We start from the raw sequence: 16324 nt of genomic DNA on the forward strand, positions 1-16324 counted from the left end.
TATATGTGCAATTTAAATTTAGTTAAGTTAGAAATCAACCCAAGACTCTCCACAAGTCAGCTCACTGGTCCATTAAGCACAATCAAAACTTTGACCAAGGAAATAAAAAAACAAGCCCAAAACCTTGTCTTCCTTCCTCTCGAAAATGGGTTCCTCCTTTCCTTCACCCTTCTCTTTTCTCTTTTCTATTTCTTCTTTGTCATTTTTGTATTCTCTCTCATTTTTCTTCTTTTCTTTCTCTTTCTTCTCTCTCTCTCTCTATCCGATTTTCTTTTTATTTCTTATCTCTCTTTTCTTGTTCCTCTTTCTCTCCGCCATCTTTATTCTCTCTCTTTCTTTCCTTTTGTCTTCTCTATTTGTTTCTCAGATCTTTGAAAGAAAAAAAAAAAACGAAGTCACAAGAGAAAGCTGAGAAAGAGAGAGAGAAGGAGGTATGTAATTAAGATGTTACTGTTTATATATTACTGATGATATATGTTTTATTTTTGGTTCTCACTATATTAATTAGCATACCCGAAAAAAAAAAAATTGGTTCTCATATTGTTTATATAAATCTTCCATACCAACAAAAAAAAAATGTTTAGCACACTCCTAGAAAAATTCATAGTTCCGCCATTGGTCGTAGTCTCTGCCATCGTTATCTTCGTTGTTGTCATACTCATCGTCACAATTATTAAACACATTCATCAAATAATCAATAATAAAGTTGTCGTTGCGGCGAAACTTGTTGTCCCATGTTCCTCGACTCCGGCCATCGCTGAAGAAAAGACAGCCATTGTCTAGCCATGATTCTAGACGTCATGGCCATGATTCTGGGAAGTCAATTGCCCAGTTATCACTACATCATAGCTGATTACTCTTCATTGATTTGCTGTTATTTACATACCACTTATGGACCTTTATTTTAGCCTATCGTAAATTACTTACTGTAAATATCCTTGTATTTGTCAACCACATGTAACTATATAATGCAATATCAATACACAGAACCCTCATCGGGTCATTCTCATATTTCTTGCCTATTACTTGTTACTTCTTTCTCTCTCTCTCACCCAGGGACGGACCCAGGAATTTTGTGTCGTGGGGTCATAGTGTAAAAGTTCAATTTTTTTTTGAAAGATTAAAATAACATTGAAAATAAAACTAGAGTACATTCATTCATAATTCATGTAAAAAAACAACATTACAAATTACAATTGGCCATGACGAGGTTTCATATTTTGAAAACGTAGCATTATAGCTTCATTTTCAATACAATCAAAAACATCCTTCTCAACATAAACAAGCAAGCTATCACTCAACCATTGATCTCCCATTTTGTTCCGAAGTGGACCTTTGATAATATTCATGACGGAGAATGCCCTCTCGACTGAAGCAGTAGCAACCGGTAAAACTAGAGCCAATGTAATAAGCAAATACACATAATTGAATGCTCGATGCATCCTTGTCTCCACCATTTTTTTTGCAAGATCACCAATCCCTTGCAAGTCAGAGAAATCACTACTCGAACTCACATAATGAATATAAAGCTCAAGTTGATCATCAAGTGCCAAAAGATCCCCATCCGAAAAGTCTTGAGGATAAAATTGAGCAAGACGAAGTAACTTTTGTTTATCAAAAGCTACAAATGAATCATTTGGACTCAAACATGCCAAACAAATAAGCAACTCAGTATTTACCTCATTAAAACGATCATCTAACTCCGTAAGTTGCTCGTCAATGACATAAATAAAGAGCTCCACGCGATAATAATGACGATTTGTCTTTATTGGAGCATTACGCCTTGACCTCCCTGGAAGTACGAAGGCCTCATCCATGGTAGGAACATCAATATGATGTTTGTCACAAAATGAAGACACCTCTTCAACCAATGCATCAAACCTATTATTCCTCATCCAATGTAGTTTTTCCTTGCATGATTTCACCAAAGCCATTGCATTCACAATTTCTTGATCTTTCTTTTGCAATGCTTGTGACACATCATTTGTGAGTCCCAATATAGCCTTCATTAAGAATAGGTGAAACACAAACTGAAAAGTAAGCATTTCCCTTTGAATCTTATTCGCTTCACCGGCACTATCATTGGGATTATCATCAATAATCATTTGAAGCACATGAATCACAGATGAAAACATAGAAATGATGCTAATAATGGTATCGTAATGTGAGCTCCATCGTGTGTCACCGGCACATTTGAGACTTGTTTCTTGATGCAAACCTCGCCCCGTTATAAGACAATCATTTTCAAAAGCTATCACAAGTTCTTCTTGGAGTTGTGCTCTAAGTGCATCACGCCGCTTACACGATGCTCCAACATGGTTAACCACACTATTAGTGGTTGTGAAGAAAGAGGCAATATCAATATTCTTCTTTGCTACGGCAACAAGTGCTAGTTGAAGTTGATGAGCAAAGCAATGAACATAGTATGCACAAGGTTGTTCTCTCAAAATCTTTGTTTTAAGGCCATTCAACTCACCTCTCATATTGCTAGCTCCATCATAACCTTGTCCTCGTAACTTGGAAAAGCTCAAACCATTGGAAGAAAAGAATATGTCAAAAGCATCCTTTAGTGTACTTGAAGTGGTGTCGGTAACATGTTGAACCCCCACAAACCTTTCAATTACATGCCCTTTGTCATCCACATAACGCAACACCATAGCCATTTGCTCTTTCACAGAAATATCACGTGCTTCATCCACCAATATAGAAAAGAATCTATCTTTTAAACCACTCATGATGACATCAAGTGTTTCCCCGGCACATGCATTCACAATATCTTTTTGAATCTTTGGAGCTACTAACTTGAGATTCCCCGGAGCATTTTCCAACACAACTTCTTTAACTTTCTCATCATTGTCTGCAAGGAATTGCAATAACTCCAAGTAATTTCCCCTATTGCTTGAAGTGGCACTTTCATCATTTCCACGAAAAGAAAGACCTTGTCTCAATAGAAACTTAGTGCACTTGATTGATGCAATTAAGCATCTTCGATATGCCATACGAGCTTGTTCAGAGTGTTTGCTCACAGCCGTTTCAATATGTGTATTTTGATTCATCAAATTTGTAGCGGCTTCTCTAGCTTTATTATGAACACTACCAACCGGTCCAACATGCACCTTCATTCTTTCTCTCCCTTTCTTCCAATTCTTAAACCCTGCTCCAGTGAAGGCTTCACTACCCACTTGTTCAAAATTGGATTTAAAGAGATAGCAATAAAGACAAAATGCAGCATCTTTAGATACACTATACTCCAACCAATCAAATTCATCAAACCATTGGGGAATGAAGCGTCGATTAATTCCTGAGATATTACTTTGTGGGAAAGAATGACCTCTAGGTTGACAAGGTCCTTTTTGTAGATATGCTCTTCGAACCTCATCTCTAATATTAGCATCATACTCAATCATACGAATTCTTAGTCCCGGGGGTCTGCCTGAAGATTAGCCAAAACCTCATCTAACTCACTTTGTCTTGAACTTGAAGTTTTTGAACTTCCCACACTATCCGAACTACCCAATGATGACTTTCTCTTAAAAAATCTTTCCATAATTCTACATAAATTAATCAAAATAATAACTAAAATCAATTCAAGAGAACACCAAATTTATACCAATTAACCACAAAAAATTCGTAAATGAAACATCCAATAAATCAAAACAACACCAAATTTATACCAATTAACCACAAAAAATTCATAAATGAAACATCCAATAAATCTAAACAACACCAAATTTATACCAATTAACCACAAAAAATTCATAAATGAAACATCCAATAAATCAAAACAACACCAAATTTATACCAATTAACCACAAAAAATTCATAAATGAAACATCCAATAAATCTAAACAATATAATACAATCATAAATTCAATTTCAATTCAAGTAATTTAGGTTTAGAGTTAGAATTTACCTTGAATTGTGAGGTGGTAGAAGTGGAGGCAAGCTTTTGGAAGTGGCGGAGCTGCTGGCAGTGGCGACAATGGAGGATTTGGCGCTTCAAGGCTTGGTGGGGAAGAGGGTTAAAGGTTTGTTGGGAGTGGAGATTGGGGATTTAGGTTTGAGGGTTTAGAAAATAGGTGTTTTGGAATGAAAATTCGGGAGGAAGAAGCTGGGCATCTGTTCTGTTTTTTTTTTTTTTATAACACCTGGACCAAAACGACGTCGTTTTGGCCAGGTCTTTTAAAAAAAAATCGCTGGTCCAAAACAACGGTGTTTTGGCCAGCGAGTTTTTTTAAAAAATTTGCTGGTCCAAAACGACGCCGTTTTGGCCAGCGCGTTTTTAAAAAAAATAACCCGGGCTGGTCCAAAACGACGCCGTTTTGGCCAGTCTGTTTTAAAAAAAAAATTAGAAGCTGGGCCAAAACGACGCCGTTTTGGCCAACTTCTTTCAAACAGAACAGAGCTTCCCTGTTCATCTTCTTCTTGCTCTGTCTGCAAATCCTCTCTCTCATGGGGTCACACCCCAATTCAAAGGCACATTCTACCTTGCTTCCATGGAGTCCATGGGGTCGTTTGACCCCATTGACCCCACTGTGGGTCCGTCCCTACTCTCACCTCAAACCTCTTTCTCTACATGGTATCAGAGCCTAGTAGTAGCTAGTGCTCAAATCGATCCTAACCTATGACCAACCTTGAAGACACTACTTTATCTTCTTCTGTTAACTCTCATCACGACAAATCAACCACAAATACAACCTTGCCTGGCAGCATGCCTCCAATCCTAACTTCATTCAACGTCTCTCATCTTTTCACCACACCAATGGACAAAAATAATGACCTTTCTTGGAGATCCCAGTTTATGGATGTCCTAGAACTTCGTGATCTAGAAGATGTCATCACGTATGATACTCATGCTCCGAAGAAACACGCTGATGGAACACCAAATCCAGCCTACTCAAAGGACAAGCTGGTCCTGAGTTGGATTAAAGCAACTGCATCCTCAACTATCAAAACTCTTCTCATCCCATGCACAACGGCTCATGAAGCCTGGGATCTACTTGAGCAAAGGCTTTCTCCGTTATCCAAGACTTATCTTCGTACCTTGTGGGATCAAATCTGCACTCTCAAAAGAGACTCAGACAAACCCGTTGCAAACTATTTGATGCACACTAAATCACTCTTCGACTCCCTCACAACAGGCGGTATAACAATGTCAAATGAAGAATTCATTTAGTACATCTTGGATGGAATCGGACATGAATATAAAGAGTTCATTACATCACTTCATCTCAGGCCCAAACTTACCTTTGATGAATTTTTTGATCTAGTTGTACAGGAAGAACAACTATTAAAATGGATGAACTTCATGTCTCTCTCAAACAGTGTCGCTCTATGAACCGATCGCTTTTCAATCGATGACAATCACAATCAATGTCCTAGATCACAAGGGCACAAGAGTTTAGGAATGGGGCATGGGTGAGGCCAGAATTGAAACCGAGATAGCAGCGGCTGGAATCACAGTCGTGACAATCAGAACCGAGGCTGGCAGTCCAGCAATGACCATGGCAGCCGAGAGGGAGCACAACCATTTCGTGATACTTCCCAACGATCCATGGGTTGGAACTCAAATTATGAAAGCAGACAAAATTTTGGACAAAATAGCCGGGCCAACTACACTCACAGCCAACCTAGTTTCAGTCATTATAATGAGCAACCTCAATTCATCACACGTGGTCCATTATCTGATGGCAAACCACCTTTATTGCCAACATCCATACCTGGCTTTGATGTTATTTGTCAGTTTTGTAATAAACAGGGACATGTCTCGCGAGATTGTCCTGAACGTGGAAATTATGTATATATAGTAGAAGCCATAAAAGCCAATCCCGATGATAATACAAGTTGGTGTCTGGATTTAGAGGCTACTTACCATATGACCGTAAATCTCTCTGCTCTTCCGTATGCTTAACCTTATACAGGTACATACACGATTATTGTTGGTAATGGAAATCATTTGGCTATCACACATATTGGTAATGGTAATACTCAATGAAGTATTATATGTTCCTGCTATAAGGAAAAATCTTATTAGCATTCGTCGATTTTGTCGGGATAATGATTGCTTCTTTGAAATGAATGCTAATGGTTTTCGTGTCAAGGACAACAAGACGGGGAAGGTAATCCTCACTAGCAATAGTTCTGGTGGATTATATCATATCAATGCAGCGCCAAATGTTACCAACAAAATCGTGTTCTATGGGGAAAAGACGACACAAGACGTGTGGCATGCTCGCCTTGGACATCCCTCTCACCTAATTTTTCAAACTCTTTTGAATAAATATCATTTACCTCTTAATGGTACTGTTGCTAATAATAAAGTTTGCTATGTTTGCCCTATGGGAAAGTCTTGTAAGCTTCCTTTTCAATACAGAACTTCACATGCCTTGCATCCATTTGATTTGTTACATCTTGGCTTGTGAGGGCCAACACCAATTGCCTTAAATTTTAGTTATCGATGTTACTTATCCATTCGTATAGTTCTATCCACTTGTGAAGAAATTTGATTGCTTTGCCAAGTTTGTCACATTTAAAAGAATTATTGAAAATCAGTTCAACTACAAGATAAATGGATTACAAATAGACGGTGGTGGAGAATTCACAAGTCGGGTATTCATGAATTTTTTAAGTGATCATGGGATAACTAATCAAATTCCATGCCCCTACACACCCCAACAAAACGGTGTTGTAGAAAGAAAGCATAAGCATATTGTTGAAATGGGGTTATTCTTATTGACTCGATCCTCTCTTCCAAAAAGTTTTTGGTTAGAAGCTTTCTCTACGGCAGTTTTTCACATCAATAGATTGCCCTCCTTTACACTTAGACATATGTCACCCTATGAAAAGCTTCTTCAACGTCCGCCTGATTATTTATTTCTTAAAAGCTTCGTGTGTGTCTGTTTCCCTCATATGGTTCCTTACAATACTAACAAATTATCATTTAAATCAATTAAATGTATATTTATTGGATATGATGATCATTACAAAGGTTATCGTTGTTTAGATTTGATTTCAGGTCGAGTCTATATTTCTCGCCATGTGACCTTTGATGAGACCAATTTTTCGTACAGGACCAGCATAATCCATGGCCCAACTCCATTGAATCTACCACATTTAATCAATTTCCAGCATTACATGCACCAAGCCTATTGTCAGCACAAACTGAGCCCAATTTAACGCCACATGCTGATGAGCCTAAGGCTACTGCCAACCACTGAGGTGTTGAGCTCAATCCATCTTACACACCTAGTTATGTGGATGAGTCCAGATATACTTTTACACCTAATGGACCTGCTCATATTCGGCCCACTGTTTTAGACCAGTCCACTCACTCACCATTTCACCAGATACCTATGCAATCTCTTGATGCCTCTCCCACACCAAACAATATAGACAGCCCATCACCACTACCTAATCGATACAAAAGTGTTAATAAACTTGTCTATGGATCCACTAACCACCTATTACCTCATGCCCTCACTGCAAACATTGCTTCCACACACACCTTTGAACCAACGAATTATACCCAAGCAGCCAAATACCCACAATGGCAATATGTCTTGCAAGATGAGTATGATGCTCTTATTTGCAACCGCACTTGGTCTCTTATTCCTACTACACAATCCATGAATCTTGTGGGTTGTAAGCGGGTGTTCAAAATTAAATGGAAAGCTGATGTTTCCATAGAATGACATAAGGCCCGACTTGTTGCTAAGGAATTCAATCAAAAAGAAGGATCGGATTATGACGAAACCTTCAGTCCGGTAGTGAAGCCAACAACCATTCGCACAATTTTGTCTTTGGCTTTGTCACATAATTAGCCTCTCCAACAATTGGATGTTCGGAATGCCTTCTTAAATGGTTTTTTACTGGAGGAAGTATACATGAAACAACCACCTGGGTTTGCAAATCCTCTTCGCCCAAATCATGTTTGCAAACTTCATAAGGAGCTATATGGTCTCAAACAAGCTCCCCTTGCCTGGTTCCAACGACTCACCTCTTATTTAATTAGGCAGAAGTTCTTTCATAGCCATTTTGATGCTTCTTTATTTATCAGACACACTCACCATCACTCTGTTTATGTTTTAGTTTATGTTAATGATATTATTGTGACAGGATCTAACGCTCAGAGTGTTGTTTCTTTCATTGACAACTTGTCCTCTAAGTTTGACAGTCGACGAATGGGCAATTTGAGTTTTTTTCTTGGCATGGCTTGTTTCAAACTAGATATGCAATTGACCTTTTAAAAAAATGCAACATGGAGTCATGTAAGCCCAGTTCCACTCCTTTAGCTTTCACCACTCATCTTTCGTCTTCAGATGGTGACCCACTTCCAGATGCCACAATTTATCGAAGTATGGTTGGTGGTCTTCAGTACCTTACCTTATCTCGGTCGGATATCGCATAATCCCCGCACCAGTCATCTTCAAGCCATAAAATGTATTTATAGCTACATTAAAGGTACTATTGAGCATGGTCTTATAAATCTAGTGATTATCTTCGTCGTGGATATTTTGACGCCGACTAGGCTGGGTCAGTTGATCATCGTCAATCTATGACTAGAGCGTGTATTTTTCTTGGTCTCAATCTTCTCACATGGACCGCCAAGAAAGAATCCACTGTCTCCCATTCTAGTATTGAAGCTGAATATAGGGCCTTTGCCACCACAACTGCTGAACTTCGTTGGTTTTGTTACTTATTTCATGAACTTAGGATTCCACTTCGCTCTTCTCCATGTCTCTTTGTTGACAACATTTCTGCTCTTCACATGACAACCAATCTCATTTTTCACGCTCGGACTCGCCATATTGAGCTTGATTATCACTTTGTACAGGAACTACTAGCTCGTGGTGTTCTACACACTCACTATATTTCCTCTTATAATCAGTTGGCTGATATCTTTATCAAGAATCTCTCCATGGAACGGTTTCATTCTCTTCCTTCCAAGCTCAATCTCTACTTCATGCCGTTTTGCTTGAAGGGGGTGAATAGAACACTAAAGGACAGCCATTGTCTAGTCATGATTCTAGACATCATAACCATGATTCTGGGAAGTCAATTGCCCAGTTATCATGACATCATAGCTAATTACTCCTCATTGATTTGTTATTATTTACATGCCACTTATGGACTTTTATTGTAGCCTACCATAAATTACTTACTGTAAATATCCTTGTATTTGTCAACCGCATGTAACTATATAATGCAATATCAATACACAGAACCCTCATCGGGTCATTCTCATCTTTCTTGCCTATTACCTGTTACTTCTCTCTCTCTCTCTCTCTCTCTCACACACACCTCAAACCTCTTTCTCTACAACCGTCACGTTAACATTGTTGGTGGACGGGCTATTATTATTATTCTTACTTGTACTTGGAAAATAATTACCATCAATATTAATAATATTGCTCAAATCATCCTCAAACATATTTTCAATATCAGCAAGAGTAAAAAAATCATAATTATTGCTTATGTCAGGATTTGGATCAATTACTACAGACATGTAATTACTAACAACATGATCCTGCTCCAAAGACTTCAACAAGTCTGGCATTCAATCCTCAATTTCAACAAAAATATCATCATCGATATAACCCTCGTCCTTTTTCTCACTTGACTTGGATTTCCTCTTCTTTTTTATTAAAGACTTCAGTGGATACGACGTCTGCTTCGTCGAATTTTTGGACCGTTCCTCGCTTTCTCTTTGTTCTTCTGACTTCCTCATCATTTTGAGAGATTTCTTTTATTTCTAATAAAAAAATGTATGACACACAACCAGCACAAAAACCCTAGCTAGTCTCAGAAGATCCTCGAAAAGCTTTGCAAAGAACACACAATTGATCCAGGCAGGGCAGTAATATATATGGAAAGTCTTTCTTAATGAGACATGGATTTAACGATGTTTTTTTTAAAAACATTTAAACAAAAGATGATATCGGTGTTATTACACAAAAAAAAAAAAAAAAAAAACCCTTACAATTGGATCAATACATACTTGTGTCTATGAGGAGATCAATTGTTTATTTGGTCATGCTAAGAAACATACTAGTTGAGTTGTACTTCAAAGCCCATGAAGCAGTGTAAAGGTCCTAAGTCTTTAATGGCTAATTGGGTATTGAGTTGGGAACTAGATGCTGACAAGATGTGGAGGAGTTGTTAATGTTAACAAGGTCCTCAATGTAGATAATATGGAATGTAACAGAGGTATCAATGTTAATAAATATAAATTTATAAGATGTAGAGGTGTGAAAACCCAAATATAGGAGAGCATTTTGTTATTCCTCATACTAGGCATAATGAGCTTGTTTGAGGCTAATGATATAATTGGTAGACGTAAAAGTGCTTTTGAGAACCTGTGAAGATGAGTCATGTACATTGTTTCTTGAAGATGACCGTGAAGAAATGCATTTGAGATATCTAGTTGGGAAATTGCTCCAATTGTTATGAACTGCGAGAGACAGAAGGATTTCAAATGGGTGATGGGCTTTGCAACTAGACTAAAGGTTTCACTGTAATCAATGGTTTCCAGTTGATTGAATCATTTTTCCACAAGCTGAGCCTTCTAGCATTCAATTATGCCATCAACATGATGTTTGATAAGGAAGACCCATTTACATCTAATTAATTTTTGTGTTGGATGAGGAGGTACCAATGTACAAGTCTTAGTTTTATGAAGGGTGGCGCTTTCCACATTCATGACATATATCTAGTGTGGATCTTTCAAAGCTTGTGTATAGGTGGATGGTATTGAATGGGGCTGAGAAAGTGCTATTAGGCTTTACAGTGCTAGACTGTGTTGGTATGTGTGGGAGGTGGTGCTGATGATGAGGATTATTTAGATGCTGGAGGTCGTGGAATTCTGGTTGAAGTATTGGATGTATACGATGGTATTGGTATGGGGGAGTGAGGAATATTGATTGGCGGTGTTGGAGAGTTAGGGTGTATGATCGAAGTTGTGGGTGGTGGTAATGATAGAAAGGAGTGGGTAGGTAAGTATGGTGATGAGGATGGTGAAGAAGGAGATGGGACTAGAGTTTTAAATGGTAAGTTAGATTCATCGAACACCACTTGTTGGGAGATATATATACACGGCCTGAAGAAGGATAAAGGCATCCGTAGCCTTTTGGTTGATGCCATAACCAATAAATAAATGCATAATTTGCTTATGAACTCAACCTTGTGGCTAGAGTAAGGATGGAGACATCGAAAATAGGCACACACATATGCTTTGAGGAATGTGTAGCTAGGTATACAATAAAACAACTTATGTAAAGGACTAATGTCATGCAAGGAAGAGGAAGGTAAACGGTTTATTAGATGTAGACATGTTTGAGAAACTTCTATCCAATATTTGATAGGCAATGAAGATTACACAATGATGTGGGAGTGTTTCATTCAGATATGCTATTTTGTTTAGGTGTGAGGGCATATGAGCAGGCATGTGAGTTATTGTGTAATGCCATTTGTGGCTAGAAATTGGCGGAAGTAAGTACTAGTGTTGTGATAACGTTTTGCAGGGACCGAGTGCATCACGCACGCCAACAGTAAAAAAATTTAAAATTTCTTCGCTAACACCAACCTGGCGTCAGCTCTGCTTTCCTCCAAAGGATAAAAGCCACATGGCACTTCTTGGGGTGTTCAATCCATTCTTTCTACTCCAATCCAACGACTGTCAATATTTATGTATAAAAAAAAAAATTTGAAAAAAAATGGAAACAAATACCAACTTTTTTTTTTGAATTTTTTTCTATAAATACCTACCAATATATTGACTCCCCACACCAAATCTTCATACAAATTCTTCTCCTTCCAATATTATTCACTTTCCATGCCAAATTTTCTACTACTAAATTTCATTTGTGTAAAAATACAAATGGCTTCTTCCATCAAAGCTGGAGAGTTGTGGACAACCATGGAAGATGTTTTCTTGTGTGAGTGTGCGTCCAAGTTGGTCATTGCCCGATCACGGGCAATGAGATGAAATTCTCTCATACGTGGAGAAAAATTCATGCCAAATTTTGTGATCGGGTTCGACTCATCCAGAAATGGCCTTGGCTAGTAGGTGAAATTTTTTGAATAAAGAGTTAGGAAAATTGAGATATATGTTAACAAAAGCGAGGGACAACGTTCAAAGCAGTGAAAATCTTGGCAATGAGGTAAATTTTTTGTAATTGTTGTTTTATTAAATTTAATGTCATATTGTTTGATATTTTCTTGCATTTCCAGTTTGCTTTTTTATTATAGATTATGCAAGCGCAAATGTGGTTCGGTGCCACTGGCCAATGTAAAAAATCTTTCAACAATCACGAATATTGGGAGGTTGTGCAGAATTGTTCGAGATTCAAAATTATTCCCACATGTCCAACCATTGTGTTAAATGAGACGCCGCTCCACGATTCATTGGCATCGAATGTGCCGTTGGACTCCCCAATAATCAAGGCTCACTAATCCAAAGGAATTCGAGGCCTATTGAGAGAAAGGTGGCAAAGGCCAAGAGAGGGAGCACTTCGAACAATGATTGTGCAAAAATTTTGGAGCAAATTTCTATCAATGGCACACTGAGAATTGAGAGAGACATGAAAAGAGATGTGGCTGACAAGGCAAGAGATGAAGCATTAGCAAGAGAAAGGGAGTATGCACACAAACAAGGTATGGACAAGAAAGATCGGGACACCATGGCCATGGATACGAGCCATATGTCCCCTGAAACAAAGTCATTTTGGAAGTAACACTACTACAAAAAAGCAAAAAGACGACGGTAAATCACCGTCGTGTATTCGGTTTTTCAATGGTCGTGGAATCCACCATCATCTTTTCCCTCATAAACCATGACGCTTAATCACCGTCGTTGTTAAAATATACAACGTCATCAACAAATACAAAACGACGTCTTTGTACTGCAAAAAGATCTAAAAAAGCAGTCGAGGATGAGAATAGACGACCAACTCTCTAAAAAACCGTCGTTAAAAAGGAAAAATATGACACATATATTAACAGAACAAGGCCGCAAGATAGACATACAACGACGAAAATTAAAATAAGACGCAGTTAAATATCATTTTCACGACAATAAAAAATATGACGTCTTTAAATACATTAGAAGACGACGTTATTGATACCTACTACGTCGCCTATATAAAAACAGCCGTCGTAAAATAAATTTTCCACTTCGATTTTTCTATAAAAGATGACGTGGAAATAGTTGTCAGTGTCATTATTTACGACGTATGTATTTATAGAGTAGACGTTGAACAACGAAACAACGTCAGTTACAAATATATGAGAGTCGTATTACAAAATTTATACGTCCTATTTTCAGAAACAAACAACGACGATAAATATTAGACGTTGTTAAATAAAACAACGTCGAAAACAAATAAAAACAGACGTGTTTAGTCTGCTAAAGTTCTAAAAAATAGTCGAGGATGAGAATAGACGACCAACTCAAACAAATCACCGTCGTTAAAAAGGAAAAATATGACACATATTAAAAGAACAAGGCCGCAAGATAGACATACAACGACGACAACTAAAACACTACGCCGTTAAATATAATTTTCACGACAAGAAAAAATATGACGTCTTTAAATACATGAGAAGACGACGTTATTGAAATCTACTACGTCTCTTATTTACAAACAACCGTCGTGAAATAAATTTTCCACTTCGATTTTTCTAAAAAAGATGACGTGGAAATAGTTGTCAGTGTCATTATTTACGCCGTATGTATTTATATAGTTGACGTTGAAATGCGAAACAACGTCGGTGGCATTTATATAGTCGACGTTGTATTTATATGTATTCATTACTCACGACGCACTTATTAATATAGACGACGTTGAACTTCTAAACAACGTCGGTTCCAAATAAATGAGAGCCGTATTACAGAACATATAGACGGCGTTGATTATGATGAGAGCCGTATTACAAATAACGTCGTTTAATTGATATTAGACGGCGGTTATAATGAATTACCGTCGGAATTCATTTCATTCCTCTTCGTTTATAAAAGAACTTGCGACGTGGAAAATGTATGATGACGTCGTATTTTTTAACGTTCAGATTATATATCTCGTTTTTTAGACGTCGGTATTATGGGATTGGAGTCGTGTTTTTTGAATTACATGGCGGTTCTTAATTCTTCCCCGACGTGATATCCTGAATAATTGATTCACAATAGCGTCGTGGTTCTTCATTGTTACGTTGCTTTAAGACGTCGGTAAATATGCTGAATAACTGGTTCACAATAACGTCGTGTTTTATTTGAACGTAGAAAGTGAAGAAATCACATTACAATATATTACAAAATTAATGTCATACACTGCCAATTACATAAGCATCATTCAATCCATATATCTTCACAATCATCTCGAATATTTTGATCACCTAACTCACCCACCAGTTCATCAAATGTGTCAACATTTGGCATCCCTCTAGTAAACAGCTCACACTCAATTATCACATCACCTAAGACTTCATCACCAATAACATCATTATATTCTCTATTAGGCATTGATAACAATACCGACCAACCACGATGCATCGGGTCGTCAACAAAAAATATTTGTTTGACTTGAGAAGCCAAAACAAATTGGTCATTCCTATGTCCAATTTTACTCAAATCTACAAGGGTAAATCCAAGTTCGTCGACTACAATACCAGAACTATCTATCCAATCACACTTAAAGACTGGGATTGTAAACTTTTGGTAGTCAAGGTCCCAAATTTCTTGAATGACACCATAGAAACCCATATTTGAGAGAATTGGATTTTTATCCTTGGCACTAGCAACTTGCATGGTATGTGCAAGTAAATAAACTCCACTATTTTGAGTTGTCCGCACATCATCTTGTGCCTCGATATTGAATTTAATACCTTTAATAAGATAGCTCCTATATAATGGCACTGCCATGTTTGGACCAGCTGCTAGCCACCTTAAATTTTCTGATACGCCATGATTGTCTTCCTCAAGTTCACTTTGAACCTGCAAATTAATCATATCTTAATTCAATCTAACATAGAAATAAGAAGAAAATTAAAAGAGAAATATGTTATTCAACAACATATACCTTGAAGCGTAGCCATTGAATGAAAGTGCTATTGTGCTTATCCTGCAGCCACTTTGTTCTCTTTCTAAATTTTGGATAAGCAGTCTTGATGTGGATCATATGTTGCCTACATGACACGAAAAATTCAAGCATTACGGTCCCAAATATATAAGATAAACATAAGAAATAATTTAAAATGCAAACTTAAAGAATAAAACTCATACGTACTCGATATAAGGTAGGACTTCCTCCGTATTCTCCAAGACATATAGATGTGCTTGATTCAACAGGTCCTGATCAACTACGCTCACTGTGCAACCTGATAATGGCTTTGAAACTCCCATCTTTTGGCTTGAAGGCACTCCAACTGTACTAACATCAGATAAATGCTGAGTACAAAACTCTACCGCTTCTTCAGCTATATACCGCTCAGCAATGCAACCTTCGGGACGAGTACGATTCTGAACATACCCCTTCAGCACTTTCATATATCTTTCAAACGGATACATCCACCTAAAATATACTGGCCCACATAGACGAACTTCTCTGACAAGATGTACTACTAGATGAACCATGATATCAAAGAATGAAGGGGGAAAGTACTTCTCAAGCAAACACAGAGTAACTACTACATCTTCTTCCAACTTATCTAGCTTGGAAATATCAACAGTCTTTGCACATATAGCATTGAAGAAGAAGCACAAACGAGTTATTGCATACCTTGCAGGCTTCTCCAAAACAGAACGAATTGCCACAGGGAGCAATTGTTGCATTAAGGTATAACAATCATGTGATTTAAGGCCAAGAAGTCTTGAATCTTGTAAAGATACAAGATTTTTAATATTTGAAGAATAACCTTCAGGGACCTTCATACCATAGAAAGAATTGCAAACCTCTCTCTTCTCTGCTCTTGACAAATTCCAAGGCCCATGAGGCAAACGAGTACGTCTTTCTCCATACTCGGGTTGCAAATCAGTTTTGACCCCCATGTTCAATAAATCTAATCGAGCAGCAATCCCATCTTTATTTTTTCCAGGGATCTCCAGCAATGTACCAATGATACTATCGCAAACATTCTTCTCAATGTGCATAACATCTAGGGCATGCCTCACAGGAAGGTATTTCCAATACTCGAGATCAAAGAATATTGATTTCTTCTTCCAACAAACTCTGTCACCATTTTCAACCATATGCAGCACTTCTTCTCCGGTTAATGGCTCGGGAGGTATGCCATATTCAGGTTTCCAATTAAAAGCTGCACGTTGCCTCCTATA

General features: G+C 37.7%; 1 protein-coding gene across 1 annotated transcript; it reads right to left on the reverse strand.

Annotated features, from left to right (window-relative positions):
* Positions 1191-3407, reverse strand: LOC109948095 (zinc finger MYM-type protein 1-like). Its single transcript, XM_020560020.1, has one exon. It carries the CDS (start codon positions 3405-3407, stop codon positions 1191-1193), a length of 2217 nt encoding a protein of 738 aa, XP_020415609.1.

This window comes from Prunus persica, chromosome G3, assembly GCF_000346465.2.
Source record: "Prunus persica cultivar Lovell chromosome G3, Prunus_persica_NCBIv2, whole genome shotgun sequence".
NCBI lineage: Eukaryota > Viridiplantae > Streptophyta > Magnoliopsida > Rosales > Rosaceae > Prunus > Prunus persica.

Coding starts and splice junctions, on each gene's coding strand:
- LOC109948095 (XM_020560020.1), bottom strand. CDS start 3,407: ATGATTGAGTATGATGCTAATATTAGAGATGAGGTTCGAAGAGCATAT.